Source organism: Haliotis rufescens, unplaced genomic scaffold (genome assembly GCF_023055435.1).
Source record: "Haliotis rufescens isolate VD_foot unplaced genomic scaffold, xgHalRufe1.0.p SCAF_3, whole genome shotgun sequence".
Lineage (NCBI taxonomy): Eukaryota > Metazoa > Mollusca > Gastropoda > Lepetellida > Haliotidae > Haliotis > Haliotis rufescens.
In genome coordinates this window covers 43,827,523-43,854,762 of record NW_025964001.1, presented here as the reverse complement: position 1 = coordinate 43,854,762, position 27,240 = coordinate 43,827,523, and the positions used below count along the sequence as shown (strand labels likewise).

The following is a 27,240-nucleotide window of genomic DNA, read 5'->3' as shown; positions in this document are numbered from 1 at the left end:
ATACATAAATACATCTTATAATTTAAAGGGACCAGTTGGTCGTAATACGCTCGTGATATTTAGCTGAACGTTTATTAAAAAATTTGTCATTATTTTGGACAATAATTGAGTTGTCATACATTCCCGTTCTTAACATACAAACACAATATGTTACGCTGTGGGGAATGATGAAAGGTGCCCGATGAAGCGAACGTAAAACCATACTTTCCTGCGTGTTCTGCAGCGTCTCTGTGCTCACTTCATGCTGCATAAAAGTGCGTCCGACTACATGTATGTGTTACTTATGATACATCTAAATAATTTAAATTTTAAAGGCTTTAATGGACATATATTATATTACCGTCCATACGAAACAAGTTAGTCTTCTTTCAGTCATATAGCACCCAAAAATTTATTATGCATCATGCATCTTTCACTCATAAATATAGCACACAGAAATATATCATAGCCGATTCCTCCTGAGCGGCGATCAACCATGTGGTCCCTTTACCGGCAGCCCTTTAAAAAATTCCCTTATGAAAAAAATAGCTCTATCTAGCTGCAGAAGACACGAAAATGTTTGGTGTTACAATTCGAAGTTGAGTTTTCACCAAAAAAAATGTTACATAAAATGGGGGTGGGGCAAAATATGCTACACACCTAAGACCGATCTCAAGAGCCGCACCCCCATTTCTCTCTGTAACAAATGGGCTCGGGAAAATCCTAGTAAATTTGACAGCAGTCATTCAGACACCACTTTGTCTGCTAACTCAATCTTTTTGATTGGAGTCGCTTAATCAGTAACACTATACACATGAGACAATGTCGATACGTAAATAATAGTAGCAATAAAATCTATAATTTATTTTTCACGTAAAGATAATAAAATCACAGCCCCGAACTTGGGCCCAACATGGGAAAAAGATCATATCTCAGCCTGAGTCGACAGCGCTCAGTAGTTCCACTGTACAATCTGTACCATGGCTATTACAATAATTATTTGAAATCGATATCTTCTTATACATATGGGACACAACTGTGTAGTTATGAGCCAGGACTTAACACAGTCGTTGTTTCCTGGTTAAATTTGGGAGAAACATTAAAATCAATTTAGAGACTGTGAGAGGTTCTTTGTGGGCCTCATCAAGGGAAGATAACTCGCAACTGTCACCTAAATTAGAGAGGGCGCACTGCTTTTCCGGCCAAATTCGCCACATCGTACGGTAAGAACTTTTACGAGCAATAACACTGTAATGCAACGAAATATGATTCTGTGCAAATAAAGCATGTGCTATGCGTTGATAATTTACACTGACGTAGCTCAATATACCAAAACAGACGATTCCATGCGTAGTCTCTCATAAGCAAATGGTAAAATGACACTTGTCACTTGGAGATAAGACAGCGATCATCGAGGGACGACAAGACAATAGATAACGGGAAGAACTGTTAATATGTAGGAATTCTGGAAAAGCACGTCTGTTCATGTCATCGCGAGGAAAATCAATAGCTACACCTGGTAACGAAACACCTATTGTGCTAACTGAGCTGATGCTATCTGTAATATGCTAGCTGACACAGACGAACATTCCCTTTCACTGTCCCGGTGCGGGTCGTATATTATTGTCCATTGCGTGCTACAACAAACCCTTGCCAACAGGCGTGTACATTTCTCTGCAGGAATTCAAGCTGATGAACAATTAATGGTTGTCATATTTAGACTATGAAAAGGTATTTTCTTTGCTTTTCTTAGCTGAATGTTGAAAAATTAATATGGTTAGTAATCATTTGTATGTGTAGTGTGCATCGTAGTTTGTATATTTGAATGCTAAAATTATAACTGCATCATTTATGTCCATAGTATTTCCTCTTAGAAATCTGTAAACATTTGCAATCTGCAATTTTCACAACTATTCTGAAGTCTGACAATGTCTGAGTCTACTAAAATGTGTGCCAGATTTTGCAGTGGTTCAAACTATGATATAGTAAGATTACTATACTAAGAACACTAGCTAGCATGTTTGTTTCCATAAAAGTCAACTAAAATAATGCTGAAGAATAAGTTTGTGCCAGCAGACTCAAACATGTTTGGCACCAACCTTATATGTCATAATCATGAACATATTGTACCATTAACTGCACCTGTGTTTACTTTGAAATTCACTTTTCTGTTTTCTTAACATGCTTATCATAACACCTCTTTTATATGCTATCTAATAAGCCTAAATCTTTTTGATAATTTGCACTGTCCTTAAACATGTTGAATGAATATACCTATGAAAAAGTATAAAGCGGTCTAATTTGTAGACAAGCAGCTGATTCAGTATTCAGCAATAATATATAAAATGCCTGAGATGGGATTCAAACCTCAAGCGTATTGATCTGAGGTTGGAAGCCTTTTCTACCTGACCAAAGAGGTTAACCCTGTTAGCAAATTGATGAGGTATTACAAAGTTAGGCAATAATTGCTATTTCACCTGTTTGCAAAGGAGTTAAAAGTGGTAGTCAACACAGCATTTTACTTGTCTCTGACTAGCAGACAGGAAATGTTAATTTTATCCCTGGGTAAGGATGTAGTTGTCATCTCCACATCCTCCTTCATCATCAAAAGATGATATTCAGTTGCTCTCCCACATGTTGCAGTCAAGCACCCTCTCATTTCTATTCTCTTTATTAAGAGTGGAAATAAACATACGTGATGATTTGTATTTGATATTTTTTCAATATTTTTTCAAAGACCAAATAAACAGTGGTAAGCATGTATTTCTCTGTCAAAGACAATAAATAGAGGATATTTCATGTGTCCCTGAAGTATCATGTTTCTCTCATTAAATGACGAGGGAAACATGATGATTAAGAAACATGATCATGATGATATTTCACAAGACACATGGAATATCATATTTATTGTATACTTTTTGTGTAGTTCTCTTCCGGGAAATGAAATTATTTAATTACAAATGTAAAACCTTGAAACATAAGTTCTCCCTACCTGACACGCAGGGACATTTCACTACCCCTTTTTATTGCAACTTAAAAAGTAGTTCTGGCTTTGCAAAATCTTAATAAATATAAACAAAAGTAACAAAATATATTTAGGGTCTCAAATTCGTTATCATACATTGGGATTTGATTATACACAAAAACTATTTTCATTTTTTTTTGTGTGAAATCTTTTAGACTGCTGTTCGAAGCGAAAGAGTACACACTGGTCAAGTAATAAAAATGGCGTTTTGCGAAACAAACAGTCTGAATTGACAAGTTAAATGAGAAATTTACAGTTTATAACAAAACATTTTCAAGAGAATAACAAATGACAAGAAGTGACATTAATTCCATAAAAGACCATCTATAATTATTTTGCCTTGTCAATGTAGAATGTAAAAAGGAAGTCACCAGTATGTGTCCGGGCTAGACTCATAGATAAACATGATAAGGGGAGACAACTTGCGGGGAGGTAACTCTTGTACGACAATAGTTCCGGCCATGTGTTATTTTCACAGCAATGAAAATATCACTTTTCTCGACTTAGGAAAATTCAGTCTTTCACACTGAAGTATGTAATTATCATGATTATAGTTAATATCTTCATGATCTGATTGGTATCATGACAATCAACATGGTTGAGAACCTGTTTCTGACGTTGGAATGTTGGAATGATCTGCACAAAATAAGTGATTGTTAAGACCAATAGAGACACACATCTACACTATTAATGATTACTAAGCATATTTCTTTTCTTCCATGCTCTCTATCATGTCTATTGTTGTTCTATGTCTTAACCGTGGTGACACTGTCTGTGTGTGTGTATCGGTAAACTTTTTCACTATTATTCCTCAACATGCAATTATTGTCAAAAGGTGGCTATCAAATTTTTCATTTTTTTAATAAGGTCATCTGTTTAAAAGGGTTTCTGACATTGGATAAAGTGAACTCGTGAACACGACAGCTTTGACACCCTCTTCATGACGAAAACTGTAATTTGCTGAATGATACACTTATTTAGGCAAAGTGTTGTTAAGAAAATTGGGTAATGATGACAGTAATCATGATAATGACTTATTTAATTAGTTTAAAAAGCATTTTCTGGGTTCGAGTTTCGTGTTCACAATGTCCACTGGAAAGATTCAAAAGGTCTCATTTCTTAACATTTACCATTTTAACCAAAGATTTTGATTTTATTAACATGATTAATGTTACGTATTTTGTGAAATGGCAATCGGGCATGTAAATGAAAATGGCCATAACTCATCTACTCGTTATTGCCTGCACCCCGTGATCTTGGTCTGAAGTGATGTTCATCGTAAGAGGTGACTAACATGATCGGGTGGTCAAGCTTGCTGAGAAGGTTGATCATGTTGCTGCATGCTCATACCCAAAATTGCATGGACCGATCATGTTCCTGGCATTAGTCAGTAGTCACTATCATGGCTTGTTCATACTCCATTATTTACACATCAGAAATATTGCTGAATGTGGTGTTAAACAACACCCAATCAATCATTATTGCCTGCGTCTGTGACCAGAGCTGAAAGTGTGTAGTCACATCACTGTGTTCCACATGTTCCAAGGACCAGTTGTAAATAAACATGATCATACTAGTAGTTGAAGGCTGGAAACAGTATCATCAGAGATAAATGGCATACATTCTTCCCTCAGGCAATATGTACTGAAACTCAACTAAAGCCAGACCTTTTCTACATTATCTCGTTCCGTGTGGCCGCAGGGTGTGGCTGGGTAACACTACCATTGTCACAACACTACCTGCATTATGGTCTGGTGTAGCATAAGGGTGAAACGATACATCGATGTTCCGGTGCATCGTGAGTTTACATGCTACGATACCATACACTATAAGTTATATTTCTGTATCAATACAAGACGATACACTTGCTAAAATAATTACTTACTTGTTTAATGACAATAAGCGTTTTTGTCAGTCAAATATCGCAAAGTAGCCACAATGAACAGGAGACTACAACTAGCTTTTTCTTCTGAACCTGCTCTGAAATATTTTTCAATGTTAATAGTTGAGAGGTTTACACGCGATTTGACGTAAATATTCATATCGCAATAGGTTCCGTATGGTGACCTAAGTGTCGTGATACATATTGTATTGTGACCTTGCTGTATCGTTTCACCCCTAAGTAGAACATGTTGAACGGACAATGATTTTGCTGGAGACATAAATCATTTTCTCAATGGCATTAGGACTTTGTCATGATTTTACCACGTTTTGATTGGGCATGTCATAACCAAATTTAACACAACCTTTAGCATGTTAAGGAATCTGAGATATCACGTACCGGTGTATTGGATGATAGTCAGTAAATATCCTGGTAAACAACTTATTTAAGACTCTGATTTCAGTAGATGTCTGATTAAAAGTTGAGTAGTTGACAGTATTAATCATATCATTATGAACCCGTGAAGATCTGGGGTAGAATAGGTTTCCAGCAACGCATGCTTACCCTAACACTAACACTAACAGGCGACTATGCTTGTAGTAAGAGGTGACGAACGGGATTGGGTGATCAGTCTCGCAGACTTGGTTGATGCATGTCATCATATCCCAGTTGCGTTGATTATATACTTATGACATCAATCACTGGATTGTCATGTCCAGATTATTTACAGACCGCAATCATATAGCTGGAATATTGCAAATCTTCCAATTGGCATTGAACCCGTGAAAATCCGGCTATAGAATACGTCTTCAGCAACCAATGCTTGCTGTGAAAGGCAACTATGCTGGTCATAAAAGGCAACAAACAAGATCGGGCGGTAAGGCTCGCTGACTTGGTTGATGCATGTCACCGTATCCCAAATGCATAGATTGATGCTCATGATGTCAATCACTGGATTGTCTGGTCCAGACTCAATTATTTACAGATGGCCATCATGAATATTGCTGAGTGCAGCGTTAAACGGCAAACAAGCAAGCTTTGGCATTGTGTTAAAACCTTTGTAAGCATGGTATTGCATGATACAATATAGAACACCAGCCCGGCCTTGGGTTTGTGCTGAGGCTAAGCATGCTAATTCAAGTGGAAAAACAAATACATCTGACCAATATTGTTCTTGTATCAGTAATATTATAAGTTTGCCATGTTCTACCAGACATAATCTGATAAAGCATTTATAAATGTGAACACTTTCAGGCACCTGTTGATTGTCCGTGTTGTTACCATGGTTACCTTGGTGCTTATGATGTAGTGTTCAAAATTATGTTGGGTGCTGGAGTGCTTGGGGTCTTCTCAAATGGTATTTGAATTTCACGACCCCCTAAATCTTTAACTCTTTAACAAGGAGCCATACTTAATTTCGAACACTGCTAATGAGGTCTATGCTTACATTGTGATGTGTTATTGAGCTGTTGGGTTGTGTCTTGTGTGCATTAGATATTCAGAATACACACAATGTGTGCACATGTTTTAGGATGGCGGTGTACATAACTACCAGTCTTGCCCTTGAGCTGTGTCTGTCAAACCCTTCGTGTCAACAGGCTTACTATGAATATGATCAATATGTCAGTGAATGTACTGAGTATGCACAGTGCCCTTCACTTCATGTATAGACATCAGTGTTCGAAATTAGAGGGGATCCTCCAGTTTGCTTCCGTGGTATTTGAAATCCAAACTTTTTAACGCTGTGGTTGTCAGTGTCATATTCTTGAGAAGGAACCCTGACCACTCTTGACTCTTGGTTTAGTTTTGAACACTTGAAATTTACATCAGTATGTATCATGATTTGTGGAGTACATGGGACTGAGGGCTTCTCATGCTACACGTTTAGTGATTGTTATGATTATTCTGTAAGCAGTATTATGGATGTTATCATGTCTATCGGGCGCAAGGGTGGCCCGGTTGTCTAAGGTGCTGCGATTCGCTGTTGCATCCCTTGGACATGCCAGAAACATGATTGTGGGTTTGAATCCTGGTTCGACCTGATTATGTTTCTATAGGTTTGTCAGCACCATACCTGTGCTCGTCGGTTTCACTAAAGTGGTAAATGTCTGAGACCTGCATCACTACAGGCTTGCCTCCCATGTTAACATGATTAAGCTGACATACCGTGATATAACTGGAATAATGTTAAAAGCGGCGTTGAACCCAACTCACTCACTCACTCACTATCGTGTTTATCATTAACTAATCAGCAGCAGTGACCTTGGTGACTAAGGTAACACAAACGTTTGGGTCCTTTCTTCATGGTTTTTTATCTTCATAAAGAGAAGGGTGCTAACCTTATAGTTATATAGTTTCTAACACTTTTTAAATTGAATCACTCAGCTGGGCTCTTAAATATGCTGTTGCTAGCTGTAAGTGAACGCAACATATACATCTATAAGGTATTTCATATAATATACAGTCAAACACTATTGTGTCAAACTTTGATGTGTTGAACTTACAGTTATCTCGAACAAGAAGCTTGGTCCCTGTGAATTCCTTCTTTATTATGATTTTCGGTTGTGTCTAATACCTCGGACAACTAGAGTTATTTAGGTAGGTCCCTTCATCTTTGACACAACAGTGTTTGAGTGTTTATGCTTGGGTACTGTACAGTACAACGGTGCTGTGAATATGGTGAGTTCTTCACAATTTTAGTTACAGCAACAGTTTAGTTTCAAAAGCTCTCCTCTTGATCATATGGTAATTATGACAGCAATCATGCTAAACATGTCACTTAAGTATGCTATTTTTAAAGAAATTATTTTCATTGTGTCATGGTTAGTCAATGTTATTGATATTTTGTTTATGATTATTATGATTACTGATGATTGTTTGCTGTTGTTGATATAGCATCAAATTCTGTATGTGCCATGCTAGCCGACCATGTCAATTATGCCCCGATTATTGCAATAAATATTGATGTGTTTGTATGGTAAATGTATGGTAGAGTTGCATTCCTGTTTTCTTTGGCCTTTGTAACCATGGTAACTGTCACAAATTTACAAGTCCGCTTCCTGGATTATTTTCCTAGTTGGCTTTGTTAGTTCAGTGAAGTAAAACTGCCACGACCATATACATTGATATAGCCATGATACATGACACAGACAGTTGTTTGTACACGTGGCATAGGTATGTATACACCTTGTGAACACATAAAATCATGTGTTGGACAATGTTAAAGTGACGTGTGAAGATCTGGGTTAGAATAGGTCTTCAGCAACCCATGCTTGCCTTAAGATGTGACTACTTGTAAGAGGTCATTAATCATGCTAATGTGATCTGGTGGTCAGTATTGGTTCTTATAACCATGGAAACAATATTATTTTCAGGGCAAATAGAAGAGGAGTCTCTTCGCACCAGTTTGGTAGTGGAGATCCGGCTGCTGCTGCTGCGGGTGAAGACAAGAGTTTCCCAATGAGGGTGTACTGTCGGAGGAAGCTGCTCCTGAAGCTGGGGCTGGCTGTCACCGCCCTGCTACTGGTGGGGCCTTACCTCTTCCACCTGTTTGATGATAACAAGGGTGTGGCCAGGAGACAGGACAAGTTTGTGCATGAAATGGTGAGTGTTTGACTTCGATTTGGTCATGGTGAAAACCATGAGATGACCAGTATTTGGTAAGCATGTTTAGTAAACGTGTAAAAACGTTGTTGTTGTCTTGTCACAGTTATCTGAGAAAGATTTGGTGTGTCACAGGGTTAGAACCAAACGCAGAATCTTTACAAGCCTGGGTAAGGATAGAGTGCCCTTGTAACATTAAAACAATGGGGCAGTTTGGAAATTTGTAGTAGCCTGCAGTAATTTGTACTAGCCCTGGGTGTCATCTGAAGCTGTCATCCCATAAGGAAGGATAGACATTAGCCATGTTGGCTTGGACTCAGAAATATGTACGTCTTACTGGATGTAAATTTATCATCATGATCATTTCAGAAACTAAAATGTTTAGTCCACTTGTCCTTATAATGAGAACATATAGCAACACCCTTAAAAATGGCAAATTTCTACTAAGCCTTGATACCCTAGTCCTTAGCTTTTGGGAAGTTTGGCAGTGCCAATTTCTAACACTCTCATTTAATCTTTATTTTCTAGTTGAAACTGCAACCATTTTCTCTTCTTGGTTGTAGCAGGCAGTCACAGTAAAAAAAGTTCTACATTTAATTTCGGAATACAACATTCCAAAAATTGTTTACGTAGGAGGTAAAACTTTGTGTGATTGAACTATTGAACTAGCCTGTAGATGTCTGCATTCCACTCGGCATTCTAACTCCTTGAACATGGTGACACACTGACCACAGGGTCACATTACTCTTTCATCTTTAAGGCAGCCCTGTGATGTCCTAGTCCAGTAGACAAGCTAGATCCTAGAACATGGTGAAACAATGGCCACAGGATCACCTCCAGTAGACAAGCTAGCTCCTAGAACATGGTGACATTCTGGCCACAGGGTCACATTACTCTTTCATCTTTAAGGCAGCCCAGTGATGTCTTAGTCCAGTAGACAAGCTAGCTCCTTGAACATGGTGACACACTGGCCACAGGGTCACCTCCAGTAGACAAGCTAGCTCCTTGAACATAGTGACACACTGGCCACAGGTTCACATTACTCTCTCATCTTTAAGGCAGCCCAGTGATGTCTTAGTCCAGTAGACAAGCTAGCTCCTTGAACATAGTGACACACTGGCCACAGGTTCACATTACTCTCTCATCTTTAAGGCAGCCCAGTGATGTCTTAGTCCAGTAGACAAGCTAGCTCCTTGAACATGGTGACACACTGGCCACAGAGTCACCTCCAGTAGACAAGCTAGCTCCTTGAACATGGTGACACACTGGCCACAGGGTCACCTCCAGTAGACATGCTAGCTCCTTGAACATGGTGACACACTGGCCACAGGGCCACCTCCAGTAGACAAGCTAGCTCCTTGATCATGGTGACACACTGGCCACTGGGTCACCTCCAGTTGACATGCTAGCTCCTTGAACATAGTGACACACTGGCCACAGGGTCACATTACTCTCTCATCTTTAAGGCAGCCCTGTGATGTCTTAGTCCAGTAGACATGCAAGCCCCTAGAACATGGTGACACACTGGCCACAGGGTCACCTCCAGTCGACATGCTAGCCCCTAGAACATGGTGACACACTGGCTACAGGTTCACATTACCCTCTCGTCACTCAGGCAGCCCTGTGATGTCTTAGTCCAGTAGACATGCTAGCTCCTTGAACATGGTGACACACTGGCCACAGGGTCACCTCCAGTCGACATGCTAGCTCCTAGAACATGGTGATACAATGGCCACATGGTCACCTCCTGTAGACAAGCTAGCTCCTTGAACATGGTGACACAATGGCCACAGGGTCACATTACTCTCTCATCTTTAAGGCAGCCCTGTGATGTCCTAGTCCAGTAGACAAGCTAGCTCCTTGAACATGGTGACACACTGGCCACAGGGTCACCTCCAGTAGACATGCAAGCCCCTTGAACATGGTGACACACTGGCCACAGTGTCACCTCCAGTAGACATGCCAGCCCCTAGAATATGGTGACACACTGGTTACAGGTTCACCTCCAGTTGACATGCTAGCTCCTAGAACATGGTGACACACTGGTAACAGGTTCACCTCCAGTAGACATGCTAGCCCCTAGAACATGGTGACACACTGGCCACAGGGTCACCTCCAGTCGACATGCTAGCCCCTAGAACATGGTGACACACTGGCCACAGGGTCACCTCCAGTTGACATGCTAGCCCCTAGAACATGGTGACACACTGGTTACAGGTTCACCTCCAGTCGACATGCTAGCCCCTAGAACATGGTGACACACTGGTAACAGGGTCACCTCCAGTAGACATGCTATTGCTAGCCCCTAGAACATGGTGACACACTGGTTACAGGTTCACCTCCAGTCAACATGCTAGCCCCTAGAACATGGTGACACACTGGCCACAGGGTCACCTCCAGTAGACATGCTATTGCTAGCCCCTAGAACATGGTGACACACTGGTTACAGGTTCACCTCCAGTCGACATGCTAGCCCCTAGAACATGGTGACACACTGGTTACAGGTTCACCTCCAGTAGACATGCTATTGCTAGCCCCTAGAACATGGTGACACACTGGTTACAGGTTCACCTCCAGTCGACATGCTAGCCCCTAGAACATGGTGACACACTGGCTACAGGTTCACATTACCCTCTCGTCACTCAGGCAGCCCTGTGATGTCTTAGTCCAGTAGACAAGCTAGCTCCTTGAACATGGTGACACACTGGCCACAGGGTCACCTCCAGTCGACATGCTAGCTCCTAGAACATGGTGACACAATGGCTACAGGGTCACCTCCAGTAGACATGCTAGCTCCTTGAACATGGTGACACACTGGCCACAGGGTCACCTCCTGTAGACAAGCTAGCTCCTTGAACATGGTGACACAATGGCCACAGGGTCACATTACTCTCTCATCTTTAAGGCAGCCCTGTGATGTCCTAGTCCAGTAGACAAGCTAGCTCCTTGAACATGGTGACACACTGGCCACAGGGTCACCTCCAGTAGACATGCAAGCCCCTTGAACATGGTGACACACTGGCCACAGGGTCACCTCCAGTAGACATGCCAGCCCCTAGAATATGGTGACACACTGGTTACAGGTTCACCTCCAGTTGACATGCTAGCTCCTAGAACATGGTGACACACTGGTAACAGGTTCACCTCCAGTAGACATGCTAGCCCCTAGAACATGGTGACACACTGGCCACAGGGTCACCTCCAGTCGACATGCTAGCCCCTAGAACATGGTGACACACTGGCCACAGGGTCACCTCCAGTAGACATGCTAGCCCCTAGAACATGGTGACACACTGGCCACAGGGTCACCTCCAGTAGACATGCTAGCCCCTAGAACATGGTGACACACTGGCCACAGGGTCACCTCCAGTTGACATGCTAGCCCCTAGAACATGGTGACACACTGGTTACAGGTTCACCTCCAGTCGACATGCTAGCCCCTAGAACATGGTGACACACTGGTAACAGGGTCACCTCCAGTAGACATGCTATTGCTAGCCCCTAGAACATGGTGACACACTGGTTACAGGTTCACCTCCAGTCGACATGCTAGCCCCTAGAACATGGTGACACACTGGCTACAGGGTCACCTCCAGTAGACATGCTATTGCTAGCCCCTAGAACATGGTGACACACTGGTTACAGGTTCACATTACTCTCTCATCATTTAGGCAGCCCTGTGATGTCTTAGTCCAGTAACCATTGTGAGTTGAGATGTTTCCTTGTACATGCTGTACTGTCATTAGGTAAGATGTACCATGACCAAGGGGGCAATCAAATCATGTTTAAACCTTATGCTTTCTAGATGTAAAGGATCATTAAAATTTACTTTCACTTGGTTATTTTCCTGGACCAAAAGTCATCTTAGAACTATATCTAGGATTCAAAAGTCCTGTGGCCATGTTGGAAGGCCAATTGTGAAACTTCAGGATTTTTCTTAGATCCTATGTTCCTAACTTCAGTAGAATTCAACATTGTATTTTTACATTGTATTTCAACACTGCACACAATACAGTTATCATTTGTAAAGCATCTGTTAATTATTGTAGAAGCTTCTCGCCTCCTTACCATGTTCAGCATGTTTCCTGGCCCAATGACCATTGAAGTTCAAGTCACCTCTACACAGCCATTGGGACCCAAACCTGCCCATGTGGCAGCCCATGTGAAAGCTGATATAGTTTTTCATTAAATGTCCATTTTTTAATATTGATGCATTCACTGTTGTTAATTGTGAACATGGTGAAAGATACTTGGGATTTTAATATTGTCTTGTTGCCAGTTTGCAATGCAGCTGTACGTAATCATGTCAATGAAAACATTTTTTGGAATCTACATACATAAAGTACCTGATATAAAAAAACAAAAGATTGAGTGAGCAAGTTTTATGTACCGTATTCGACGTAATAAGCGCCCAGGGCGCTATCAAAATTAGAAATAGGGAGCTCTTATTAGGATATTATTTAGAGTTGAAAGATCGTAAATTTCGTGGTTTATGCTGACAGCCTGAAATGTTATATACTACAGATATATTTTTCCAGGATTTAATTGCCCATAATTAAGGGTGCATATGACATACGAGTGCGTATTATACACAAGTAAATAAGTCTTGTGTACATTAATCAATTGGAAGGGATGCTAACTGAGATTGTTCACTAGCCAATATATTAGCAAATATCGCCGTGGGCGCTTATTAGAGCAGGGCGCTTATTACGTCGAATACGGTACATACATTTCTCATCTTTCCTTTCTGTCATTGAATTTTAGTAGGGATTCATGTAAATCTATAGAAGTGGGTGATCTAGTTGTGATAACTTGTGCCCAATCCTTTTACAGAGAATGGAATATGTTTGTGCTAAAACAAATCCATAACATTAGTTATATCTATAATCATGATCATATCATAATTTGGGATTTTTTTATTCATTTGTGAATTTGTGACCCCTGAGCAGGTCTCGATAAATCCCTGTGTTGTGACCATACATTATATGCCTATGGTCTGATGGTAAGGTATTGGATCAGATACTGTTATCCTTCAATTTACATGATTGAACAATTCTTTTCTTAGCTTTGTTATCGTTTGATAGAACATTATATAATGAGTGTTGAGAAAACTACTGCAGGGTTCGTAAAGGTTTGAAAAGCCTTGAATTTTAAGGTCCTCTTGAAAAGCCTTGATTTAGCACCAACTTTGAAAAGCCTTGAAAATCACCAAAATAGCTTGAAGAGTCTTGAATATTTACAAAATGACATATACTTGTTAATCAAGGTATTAGAGCACTTAAAAATATGTAGCAAAGATGTTTAAGTGAGATTTATCACAGTGATAGATTTGTGTGACAGAGACACTGAAGATTTCATGACAGACTTAATTTATCTTTTGATGGGTAAAAAATAAATCTTTTTGGAAAATGTGCAATGGTCATACTGCTTTTTAGGTTTACAACTACATAGTATGCTGGATTTAATAAAATATTGACATACTAAGGCCTATAACCAAAATATAAAATTCTTGAAAATGACAGTTTGCAGCCTTGAAGCCACGAAAAGGGCTTGAATTTTAGTGTTCAATATCTGAATGAACCTTGCAATGTGTTTCCCCTGTATCTGCTATGTTTCTAGTGCACACCAGTGAACTGCTTTCATGTCTTCTACCACAAACAGGCACCATGAACAGATTTAGTCCACCCTAGTATGGATTGAAGGAACATGACAGAACATCTTTTTGAAAAAAAATTCAATCTCATTAAAATCAGATCTTAGTTCTCGCTACCGAAATACGAAGATCAATATAGGACATCCCATTACAAGTATTGTCAATACAATCTTTCGCAAACCAATGAAATGACTAATGAAGTCAACATTCTCAAGGTTCAACTGGTGACTTGCATTCCAGACTAAGCTTTGAAAACCATTTTGACAAAGTTCTTGATTAAAAACTTGAAAACTGAATAAAAACATTCTGGTATGTCTAATAGATGGCCGAGATCTGGGATGTCCTCAGATCTTTGTTTAGTGTAGCAAGAACTAAGATCTGATTTTAGTTTTTAGATCTGAACTGATATGATTTTTTTCTGATAAATATCAATACATCCACCATGTTTATGAAGTTTAATTGTGTCCAGCATTATGTGCAGTGATTTCAGATTACAGTATTCTATTGTACAGGACTAGTTCTCCTACCTGCTATTGATCAACCTTGGTGTGGGAATGAATGCATTGTGTAGGTGTGAATGGAGGTATGTAGCCACAGCATTGACTGGACAACAGCTTGTGTCGGCTCCAGATGTTGCCAACAGGTGAAGTGGTGACAAGTAGCAACTTCATCAAAGTGATACTATGGAAGGTCGTGATATCAGTCATGTTGAAAAGTGACATGCTGACTTCTGTCATTATGGTGATAAGGAGCTGATCTGATCAGATCCATGCACTCAACATTATAAATGTCATGAATTATTATACACCCTAGCTGTTTTTATTTAAACACCTATGACTTGATAACTGCTTAACATGATGACATTTTCATTTGGGTTTGTAGTCTACTGCAAATATTCCAGAAATAATTCAGGTGAGCTACCGAACCAGGTGGTCCTGTAATGGTATTGGAGCTGATCATGCTTACCCCCCATGCAGTGTCATTATAAATCACTCCCCTTGCTCAAAGCAGTCTGTTTGCCATATTGAAGCTACTGGTTGAGGGTGTTTCTTTTTTTAGCTTATCTCGTTGACATCCTCATTATCAATAGAACTTATCGAAAGGTTTGGTTATTTGTTAACTTCTGTACCAGTGTAAGCTCAGGTGAATACTAGTGTTAATAGTAACACTAATCTGAGTGATGCATCAGCGGTAGAAACTAACAGGTTTGAACCACTAGTCCTTATAATGATAACATATAGCAAAACCCTTAAAAAGGAGAAATTTCTACTAGTCCTTATGATACCTGATCTTTTGGGCAGTTTGGCAAGGACTGCAGGACTAATGCCAATTTCTAACGCTGATGCATGCCATGATTTTGACACGAATATGTTAAATAGTACATAGCGATCTCTCTACACATCGACACCCCATATTGACAAAGTGGGTTCTATTCATGCCTCATCTATTCAACTACGTGTTCTATTCATGCAATTGTGTTCAATGCCATGGTCTACAATAAACGCTAGAATATGTTATTATGTGTTGGAGAACAATGGAGGAAGAGTTTGTACACCTGCCATGTACACATGCCCGGCTCGGGTCAAGTTTGGCAGTTCGTGGCAATATTTTACCATCTCGATTATCCAGTGTATTATTATGATTATGTCACCATTCATCTCATTGGATAGGCTAGCGCTAAAAATAGCCATCCAATAAACTAACTCTCACTAGTGAGTGGTGACATTACTCTGAAACGAAGCTATCAAGTTGAATGGGTCCAGGTTTCTTGTCAAAAAAGAACAAGTAACTTCTAGCAATGAAGAATTTCTGCCAGATATCAGCCTGGCTTGGCAGGGGTTTATCTGCATGTGCTATATTCGGCCCTAAATGCTAAGCAAATGCAGCAAATGTCATTCAAAATACCTAATTTGGAAGTAAAAAACAATTCATGTTACAATATATTAATACATAACTTATTTATTAATATATATAACTTATTATTTGACTTTGCAGACGTAACCTGAATTAACTTTAAGCAAGACCAATAAATAGGAACAGGTTTTAAGGCTTTATATTATGTTATTGCATTAAATGAAATCTTAAAATACTTCAAAATGTAAGAAAATATGAAATTCTAACAAATTCTAACAAATTTGCCTGCCACTTAGTTAAACTCCTAGATAAATCCCTGAAGAAACTTAGAAATAATACCCTGGAAGATTGGGGATGTTGTACTGTTGGATGAGCTTACTTTTGGGATTGGTATACAATTTGCAATGTGTCTCTCCAATGCTTAATCTGTAATTGTCTGACAACTGCATCATCTTGGGTGTCATGTTACATTTGACATAAGTACTGTGAAACTCTATCTGGCTCTATCTCTCATGCTGAGTGTGACTGTGCTGCAGTTTGTCCCAGCTGTTGCCTGTTCAAATACATCTGCTGTATGTTCACACACCAAGATGGGGATCGATGCTCCACACCTGCCTAAGCATAAGCTTAAAATAACACATTATTGAAAGAAATAGTATTTGTACCTTGCATATTGACAAAAAAGATGTTATCCTTCATAAACCTGATAAATGCATGATGAACTGTGACATACCTTTAAGATTAAAGATGCAAAGTGCATACATTGACAGTTCAAATCTGATGCTAACAAGTCATCATGTACTGATGATTGTACAAAAGAACATTTTCAGATGTTCAATTTTGCGGGTTGTATCTTGTGATGGAGCAAGTGGCTCCTTGTCATGAAGTTGGGACAAAACTTCTTATTAACCAAAATGGGACCTGTGAAGATCCGGGTAAGAATAGGTCTTCAGCAATAAAATATAGCTGCATGCTGCGTCAAACAACAAACAAACCCAAAATGGGTCTTTATGAAAGTGAAATATCAATATGATTATAACAATATGATTATAACTATCTAGAACTTTTTTCAGCCCTTTTTTCCACTTAAAGACAATATCTTAATTGTCAAGCCTCCATCCTGGTTGCCCTGTGTTGCTGTTGGTCTTCCTGAAGTAAAGCCTGTCTAACAGTATTGTAATCTGTGTGGTTTTGCCCTTGAGCATTGTGGAGGATGGTAACATTTTCACAATTAATACCCACTGTCAGTCCACACCTTATGCTGCTCTGTCACAACTCAATGTTGGTGGTAGTCTAGCTGTTAAAGCACTCGCTTGTCACACCGAAGGCCTGGGTTCGATGTCTGGTTTCCCCCACTGTGATTACTGGAATATTGCTAAAAGCGGCGTAACTCACTCACTCACTCACTCCTATTTCCAGAACCAGAAGGACAGTAAACGTCAACATAAAAGTGACCATGCTGTACCCGACCTGAATCAAGACAATGTCATCCCCCAACCCCAGGTAGGAGAGGACGACAACCCTTTTGAACACAAGAATCTTGGACCTGTAGCTGTCATGAAGAAGGGAATTACAGGCAACTTTGAACCCAAGGAGCCTGAAGCCAAAAATACCCCAGGTTAGTAAAGGATGTGGAAAAGTTACTCATGCAGACATTGTTAAAAGGGCAGATCATTATGATAATCTTCAGGCATGATCATAGGAATGCTATATGTGCTTGAGGATGATTTGTTTCCATGGTGATTGCCTAAGGATAGGAAGAGAGTCTATGCTGAATTGTGAGCGTGGCCTCCTTAATAGATGGTCTGCTTTTAAAGAGGTGAGGTGAAATGGGGTATATCGTCACGTTCAAGATTAATGCACTTATATTACAGTGTGTGTGTGTGTGTGTGTGTTGTGTGTGTGTGTGTGTTGTGTGTGTGTGTGTGTGTGTGTGTGAGAGAGAGAGACAGACAGACAGACAGACAGACAGAGAGAGAGCTGACCAGTCCTTGATTTAGCCCCACCAGACAGGGTAACAACAACTACCGTCTTTCAGCATCTTTTGTTATCATTCGGCTGGGTATTGAACCTCTGATGAACCCCTGACCTTCCGCCTCCGGGGGATGCTCTACCACTACACCACATATTGAAAAAAGACTTTCTCTTCTGTGAAACAGCTCTGGCAAAATATACAAGTGTTATTGCTACATTGGGGAGTAGTTGTGGACATGCACACTTTGCACACAATATGTTTTTTGGGAAATCATTTGGGACTATATTGTAATTGACTGGTATGGATGGAATATTGCTTGCTGCATGAACAAGCACACATGCACTCACGGACACACACACATACCAACAGACACACACATGCACATCATGAAACCCCATTAACACACACACTAACACACACCTTAACAAACCAGCTCATCCACAACCCTCACTCGGCACACGACCACCCCCAGGGTCTAGTGGTAGACTGTCCGCCAGAGAGTGGAAGGTCTTGGGTTCATAGAGATGGTACCTGTTACCCTGTCTGGCACTCAGCATTAAAAGGCTGACTGGTCGGCTTGGAGTCAATATGCTGTGTCTGAGTGGGGTATTTATGTTAAGCTGTGGCATGGTATCTCAGTGGGCTAGCACTATAAAAACACATTAGTCCTGACTAGTACAGGCAGCCACACACACACACATGCATGCTTGTCACTATATAAGTGCAATGATCTTGGATGCAATTCCATTTAACCTCACCTCACCTCACCTCACCTCACCTCACCTCACCTCACCTCACCTCACCTCACCTCACCTCACCTCACCTCACCTCACCTCACCTCACCTCACCTCACCTCACCTCACCTCACCTCACTCTGCACTCTGCTGCCAGGTGAGATGGGCGAGCCTGTATACACTACAATGGAAGAGCAGTCCAAAGCTGACCAGACAGTTCGAGAGTTCGGCTTCAACATGGTAGCCAGTGACAAGATTCCGATGGACAGAAGCATCCCGGACACCAGGATGGATGAGTAAGTCTCCTTTTGATCAGGGTCTGTTGCCTTGTGGTTAAAGCGTTTGAAAACCTGGGTTCGATTCCCCACATGGGTACAATGTGTGAAGCCCATTTCTGGTGTTCCCTGCCATGATATTTCTGGAATATTTCTAAAAGCGGCACAAAACTGTAATCACTTATATAATGGGATTGATTACTATCAAAATCATTCTTTTTATCTTTTAAGTTCTTTTCAAGTGTTGTTAAACAGTAAGTCCCTTACTTCAAGAAAAATGCACATCCATGTATTAATCATGTTAGTAAATGGAACAAGAAAGATTGCTGTTGACCATTTGTTCACCTCTGGATTTCGGCCTCTGTGTGTGACTTCTGTCAAAGTCTGGAATACATTTGGATGTTCTAAGATTGTGGAATCAGGCTGAGTAATCTTAGTGAAAGATTCCTTTTGTTAAATATACGTCATGCAGAAGCAAAGGCAAAGCAAAGAAATTGTCGCATTTTGTTACTTTAATATGACTATCCTCATTCCAAACACACGACAGAGAAACTTGACATTTGATGAAAAGGAACAATATGGTGTCAACTTTAGGGGATGATTATCTTCCTTTGCTGCTATTGAGAGGTGGGCAGCAGAGTTCAGGAAGTGAAGTCAGACCCTCAAAGGTTACCAGGATGACCTTCAAATGGCCCGAATAAGGAAAATAGTGATTAAAATACATGATATGATTCCGAATGATCAACGACTCACCACATTCTGAGGAAAGAATTGGGCTTGTTAAAGGAATCAGAAATGCCCCAGGATCATCTTCTCTCCTGAGAGTCTAGGCTGTTTTTGAAGCAGACCCAGCTGAGTTTGTTGAGTGATTTGTAACCATGGATGAGTCTTGGGTTCACCACTATCAGCCAGATACTAAAAACAGTTGAAGCAGTGGAAACGTCACTTCCTCTGACAAAGGATTCCTACTGGCAGACAAATCCTGAAAGGTTATTGGCCAACTGTTTACTACATGAGAATATCTTTCATTTTTCATGGAAAACTCATTGAAGGTGTGTTGTTCCACCAGTCTGTTGTCACCATGGCTGCAATGCACGACTGTGGCTTTGAACTCACTGAACATCTGCCATATTCACTCTCAGATGCCCATGTCTTCATGAACTTTGAAGAAAGAACTATCTGACAAGCATAATGCAAATGAGGATGACCTCATTTCTGCCATGCACGACTTTTTACATCACCAGGAGTAATTTAAGCCTCCTGCGCAAGTGGGTACTCCAGCATCTTTGGCAGAAGTGTGGACCTCAAATTGGATTATGTCAAAAAATCATTATCAACCAACTCCGTCAACAGGGTCCCGACTAGTTAGGCCCAGAACCTTTTCAGCCACCCCTCGTAACTTGAACAATAAACAGAAGTCATGTGACTTAAATGTGACTATACCTAGCCTTGCTTTTGCTGACTGCTGTTGAAAGTTACATGTTCTACTTTTATGTTAAAATATGAATCCTTAAAATTTGTATGTTATAAAATCAACTATTTTATTTTTAAAAAATAAACATAACATTATAATAATCAAATCGTTTCTTTTCTAAAAAAACATACATGATGGAAACAAAGACAATGACAATTTCAAGAAAGAAATTCTGACTTCTAAATCTAACGTGTCTAAATGCAGTCATGTCAATTTTCATTCGTGTGAGTTGAGTGTAATAGTAACAACATCCTGTTTAACACATATTAATTCCTACATTCCTGTGCTTGCTATGTACAGATGCAAGTACTGGCACTACCCTACAGACCTGCCCACGGTCAGTGTGATCCTTGTGTTCCACAACGAAGGCTGGTCCACGCTGGTCCGCACTGTGCACAGCGTCATCGACACCTCCCCGCCTCATCTGCTCAAGGAGGTTGTCATGGTAGACGACTACAGCGACAAGGGTTTGTAGCTGCCTTCATTACCCTTACCCAGTGGGGAATGCAGAACAAACAATATTTACCGTAAAATGTCATTTAAATTGAAACGAGTAGTCGTGTTTGGGGACAGCATGTTATGGTGCCCAGATGCCATTAGATGTTAATCATAAAATCAAGCTGTTTGTCTGGTCCTTAATATAGCTGGAATACTGCAGTGTGTGGCAATAACATTCATTCACTTGATAACCTATACCACCATTGCTGATTGACTGATAAGTTCTCCAGATGTGACCTCCCAATCTATATATTCACCAGATGTGACCTCCCAATCTATATATTCACCAGATGTGACCTCCCAATCTATATATTCACCTGATGTGACCTCCCAAACTATAAATTCACCTGATGCCACTTCCCAATATCTAAATTCACTTGATGCCACCTCGCAACTTCCCAATCTATATATTCACCTGATGTGACCTTCCAATCTATAAATTCGCCAGATGCCACCTCGCGACCTCCCAATCTATATATTCACCTGATGTGACCTTCCAATCTATATATTCACCTGATGTGACCTTCCAATCTATATATTCACCTGATGTGACCTTCCAATCTATAAATTCACCTAATGCCACTTTCCAATCTATAAATTCGCCAGATGCCACCTCGCGACCTCCCAATCTATATATTCACCTGATGTGACCTTCCAATCTATAAATTCACCTGATGCGACCTCGCGACCTCCCAATCTATATATTCACCTGATGTGACCTTCCAATCTATAAATTCACCTGATGCGACCTCACGACCTCCCAATCTATATATTCACCTGATGTGACCTTCCAATCTATAAATTCACCTGATGCAATGTCCAAATAACAAAATTCACCTGATGCATGTGATGCAACTTCCTATCAGGATCTTCATGCAGAGAGGTGACAGGGTTTTACCTTCACTTGACCCCAATAATTAATTTGAATGATCCTTGCAGGGAATATGACGGTCCAGTAAAATAATGAATGTGGTGTAGTGTACTGTATGTTTGTATAGTTACTTTAGAGCCTGGAATGAATTAATGATCATGTGGACAGTGGTCACAATTGATGAATGAAATAACAGACACCCATAACTGCTCTTGATGCTCTGTAGGTAAAATGAATAAAATTGTGATACCCATGATTATTTTTCTGCGTCCACTCTGTACATTTGTGCATACTGGACGCATGTTTGTGCATTGCGTAAAACTTTAACATCAGAGTAAAAGATTTGATTTGATTGAGATTGAATTGAATGCAACTTTTGCTGTTTTTATTTTGTTCGCTGGAATAGTCACCAAAATGATACAAAGAACAAATATGTACACTGTATTTGTGACAACTTCAGGCTGTTATATTGTTACAACTTACTTTTGCTGTATTCGCTCGTCACGCCGATGACCCGGGTTCGAATCCTGACATGGGTACAATGTGTGAAGCCCATTTCTGGTGCCCCCCCCCCCCCCGATGATATTGCTGGAATATTGCTAAAAGCGGCGTAAAACCACACTCACTCACTACTTTAGCTGCAAGCTGACCTCATCCTTGTGTTCTCCAGAGCATCTGAAAGGCAAACTGGAGGACTATGTGAAGCAGTTCAATGGTAAGGTGAAGCTGTACAGGAATGAGGACAGAGAGGGGCTGATCCGAACTCGGACCCGCGGGGCGGAGCTGTCCACTGGGGACGTCATTCTCTTCCTGGACGCCCACTGCGAGTGTAACAGAAACTGGCTGGTTCCCCTACTGACACGTATCAGGCATGACAGGTCAGTGTTCTTCGGTATACACGATCATGGGTATCAGATGTGTTGATTGCTGCATATAGCAGGGCATTGGTGGTCCATTGGTGGTCCATTGGAGGTCCATTGGAAGTCCATTGGAGGTCCATTGGTGGTCCATTGGAGGTCCATTGGTTGTCCATTGGTGCAAAGTTGATTTCACCAGTCCCTAATCAATGCTAATGGAAATGAATAAATTATTGCTGACATTGTCAAAGTTTTCCTCCCTGTTGGTACTCTGAAAACAATGGAAGTAATTCTGATCTGATGTTGTGATCCTAGCTAGTCATGACAAAGCAGGTTTGAATTTCGACTGTAAAACTGAGTTTTATGAAGCATAATTCATGTTTGGTTGATAAGTAGATATCAATTGTTATGCATACTGTCCACAATACCATCAGCATTTTTAAATTCTTATTGACACAGTACAGTTATAGGGCAAACAATTGCAATACATCGAGAGTTTGATATGATGTTACACACCTGAATTGTGTAAAGCTCTGTATCAACTCATTTCTGAATCATTTCATCTGTTGCTAGAACCGTGATGGCAGTGCCAATAGTGGATGGTATTGACTGGAACAACTTCCGCTACCACCCGGTCTACACCACCAACCACCACCGCGGCATCTTCGAGTGGGGATTCCTGTACAAGGAGAGCCAGGTGCCCCAGAAGGAGCTCAGCAAGAGGGCATACAACAGTGAACCCTACAAGTGAGTACAGGATTCTAACACTTTGCCTTGTATACCTTGATAGAACCCTGTGTGCATACAGCAATCATAGGATCCGTGAAGATCCGGGGTAGAATAGGTCTTCAGCAACCCATGCTTGCAGTAAAAGGCAACTATGCTTGTCGTAAGAGGCGACTAACGGGACCGTGTGGTCAGGCTTGCTGACTTGGTTGATGCATGTCATCGATCCCAATTGCGTGGATTGATGCTCATGATATTAATCACTGGATTGTCTAGTCCAGACTCGATTATTTACAGACCATCATCATATAGCTGGAATATTGCTGAGTGCGCCGTTAAACAACAAACCAACCAACAAGGATCATAGCACAAAGACTATCTTAGTTCCAATACTTAAACATATCTTCCTGAGTCAAGGGAATTAGCTGGCTATTAAAGTTCAATTTCAACCCTTGCTGTAATAGGCTGGCATTAGGGAGTTACATTTTGGCTTGACTAATAGGAATCTGATAGGAGGAACATAATAAAAGGGACATAACTCTGGTGGCCAGAAATTCCAGTCAAGCTCATCAAGGGTAGAAACTGGAATTTTACAGTCATAGCCTTACTCTTTGGAAAGTGACCCTGAAAAAAGCCCTCAGTACTGAGGGTTACCAGAGAATGTGATTTTGTGGCAAATCAAATCAGAGTTATCAACATGTATAGAAGTGTTTGGAGAAGATGAAGAGACCCCATGCAGCATCAGTGTCTGGACAGAGGGAGAACAGTGAATATTAGTAGAGAATGAGTTTGTGGACTGGTGTTTTACTATCTGTGTGCATGCTGGTAGTTTGAAGAGCAGATCACAAAACCAAGATAAGCAGTTTTGTTCAGAACCCTAACATCATATCTTAAACGAACAAAAGTCTTAGTGGCTGGAAAGATGGAGTGCAGTGAAATGTGAAAGGATGGGTTGATGAGGGTATTGGCTTTTGTAGCTCACTTTTACATAATTGTAATTGTCGTAATTTACCTTGCAGGTCCCCGACCCATGCTGGAGGCCTGTTTGCCATGGACCGGAAGTACTTCTTTGAGATAGGAGCGTACGATCCAGGCATGCAGATCTGGGGTGGAGAGAACTTTGAACTTTCCTTCAAGGTAAACATTGTGATTAGTTGACTTTAACTGTTTTACTTTGTCAGAACATATTCATTACATTAAAAAATAGCAATTTGCTTCTATTTTGATGGCTGAAATTGACAGATGTGTTGAGTAGAAGGCTATCACAGTTATCTCCCTTTTTGCCAGTTACCATTTTCCAATGTGAACACTTTTAAGATTCTTATTGGCTTTTACATTCCTCAGATTTGGCAGTGTGGAGGCTCCATAGAATGGGTGCCATGCTCTAGAGTGGGACATGTCTACAGGAACCATATGCCCTACTCATTTGGCAAGATCAGTCACAAGATACCTGTCATCAACTTGGTAAGCCTGTTGTGTACTGAAAACATTCCAATATTTGTCATGGTCAGTTAACATCCAGTGTTAAGTCCTTGGTTTGGAAGACTGAAGTCAATTAGTTATATTGTACCTATATTATACGTGACTGTGTTGGGATTGCAGGCAGAATGCTGATTGTGTATTTCACCATTAGTCTGCCTGGTCAGATGTAATTATTTACAACCTGTGGGGATTCTGGGTCAGAACAGGTCCCCGGTAACATACATTTGTCTATTGTGTGCAGTGGTGACCATAATATCAGGCACTGGTTTGTCTAGCCCAGATATTGTCAGTGTACCAAGATAATGATGAAATATGTTTGACTGATGTAAAACAAAATTCACTCTTTAATGAGTGACTTACAGCTTGTTAATGTTACGTCACTGTTTTCACATCATGCTATCTTGAGCCTTGTATTGCTGCTGACAAAGTGTTCCTATCATGTGCAGAACTACATGCGTGTGGTGGAAGTGTGGCTTGACCCAGAGTTCCGTGAGTACTTCTACACGCGGGAGCCCACTATCCGTGGCTATCCGGTGGGCGACCTCACCAAGCAGGTGGCCTTCAAGAAGGAGAAGAAATGTAGGAGCTTCAAGTGGTTCATGGAGAACGTGGCCTATGAGGTGTATGACAGATTCCCTCCACCGCCACCAAACAAAGCCTGGGGAGAGGTAGGATGTCGTCAAAATAACTCTTGTTACCATTGTTACATCTCTCTTCTTTTGCATCGGCATACCTCATCTAATATTATTTTTTAAATCATGGAAATTGTATGCTGATATATAATCATGATAACGAATATGCATGTTAGGATAATGTGCAGTAATGTCCTATAACATGAATCCTTCCTGTACAGTTCAAGGAGAAGCAGGGGACCCGATGCTGGGACACGGTGGGCCAGGGTGTGAATGGAGGTCCCATTGGGGTCTACTACTGCCACCACGGAGGGGGCAACCAGGTAGGAACACTCACAGCTGGAACACATACATTAGCGTGAAGTATGAAGGGCCAAATGCCATGACAACCTGTGGTGCTACTAGTTTCGTATATGGACACGGAAAACAGAAGCACAAAAGGAATATATTTAATTTCCTTGTAACCATTATCCACTTTCATTGACATATTTAGTATGATTGTGTAGTATGGATCTAATTAGCTTACCTTGTTGCTGAATAGGGCAAATGTCTCAACACAATCAATCCATCCTAAAATATTGGTATGTCAGTGTGCTGTGTGTATGTTATTATGAGGAACACAACATTCACCTAATGAAGGAGTAAGTATATATACTATGTTGTGTTGCTCATAATAAAGAAGTTGACATCCATAAATTCTCTTCCTCATATTATGTATATTGACTCCAGAGAATTTTAACATTATTGGCTTAAACAATACTTCTACACTCACTTGTCCCACTGGCACCACTATAATTAGCTTGCGCCATCACCAGATGCCTGAACATATCAAACCGGTCAAGATTATAGTCCATGAGAAACAAATTTTTAATCTGTGAGGAAAAATCCCATTCATATTTCTATATTTTCAAAGTTGAAGTGGTCTTCCCCTTCAACCCCAAATCAAAATTGTATTGTTCAAGTTTGAAACCCAAAAATATTTTAGTGTCTCTAGATTTTCTCAAGATCGGCAAAATTTTGTTTCGATTTCAGCAGTGTCAGCTTATTAGAAACTATGTTCATGATATCAGTAGTTATGTCATGCGTACACCTGAATGTTTTTACTGTTTGTTCACAGCTGTATCGCCTGAACACGAAGGGGCAGATCGGTTATGGAGAGCGGTGTATTGAGTCTCCGAATGGTGACACCCTCCACATACATTACTGTGATGTACAGCCTACCGGACCCTGGGACTACGATGAGGTAGGCCACTCCATTGAGGCGACAATTGCTTCAGCAAATCATCTTGTCAGATCACATGACACATTTGATAAAACAATACTAAACCAAGCCACAAAAATGATAAAATTGAGTTAGGGGTGTAATCTCATGAATGACGACTCTTTGCTTTACCCTAACCTATCATTAGGTTTTAAGGGGCACAAATGTTAATATGATTGGCAAAAACTCCAACCTATTAATGTGTGTCATTAATATACTACTCAAAAGTAGTTAAGGATCACCTGATTCTTTCATATTACTATAGTTAATCTCTCATGTCATGACAGATTTACTTTACCATTATGAAAGAATCGGGTGATCCTTAACTTCTTTTGAGTAGAATAATAGCTTTAGTACCACAGGGCACCATACCATCCACTGATATGCGTGTGCAAGTACAGTATGTGCAAGTATGTACAAGTATGTCCATCTGAGTGCACCTGACACATGCTGTGAGGT

The 27,240-nt window shown here is 40.5% G+C and overlaps 1 protein-coding gene across 2 annotated transcripts in view; it reads left to right on the top strand.

Moving 5' to 3' along the window:
• The first annotated feature begins 1,126 nt into the window (after positions 1 to 1,126).
• The window catches only part of LOC124123915 (N-acetylgalactosaminyltransferase 7-like), a 34,238-nt gene continuing 8,124 nt past the window's right edge, over positions 1,127 to 27,240 (top strand). The window contains exons 1-12 of one of the 2 annotated variants that reach the window (XM_046487136.2): positions 1,127 to 1,202; positions 8,261 to 8,489; positions 17,416 to 17,614; positions 18,863 to 19,001; positions 20,755 to 20,921; positions 22,494 to 22,701; positions 23,254 to 23,427; positions 24,426 to 24,543; positions 24,751 to 24,870; positions 25,335 to 25,556; positions 25,742 to 25,843; positions 26,638 to 26,763. In XM_046487136.2, the coding sequence (XP_046343092.1) occupies positions 8,346 to 8,489; positions 17,416 to 17,614; positions 18,863 to 19,001; positions 20,755 to 20,921; positions 22,494 to 22,701; positions 23,254 to 23,427; positions 24,426 to 24,543; positions 24,751 to 24,870; positions 25,335 to 25,556; positions 25,742 to 25,843; positions 26,638 to 26,763 (1,719 nt within the window). In that variant the 5' untranslated portion in view covers positions 1,127 to 1,202; positions 8,261 to 8,345. Of the gene's footprint in view, positions 1,203 to 1,659; positions 1,711 to 8,260; positions 8,490 to 17,415; positions 17,615 to 18,862; positions 19,002 to 20,754; positions 20,922 to 22,493; positions 22,702 to 23,253; positions 23,428 to 24,425; positions 24,544 to 24,750; positions 24,871 to 25,334; positions 25,557 to 25,741; positions 25,844 to 26,637; positions 26,764 to 27,240 lie in introns of those variants that run through there. The other variant, XM_046487121.2, reaches the window with a different exon arrangement.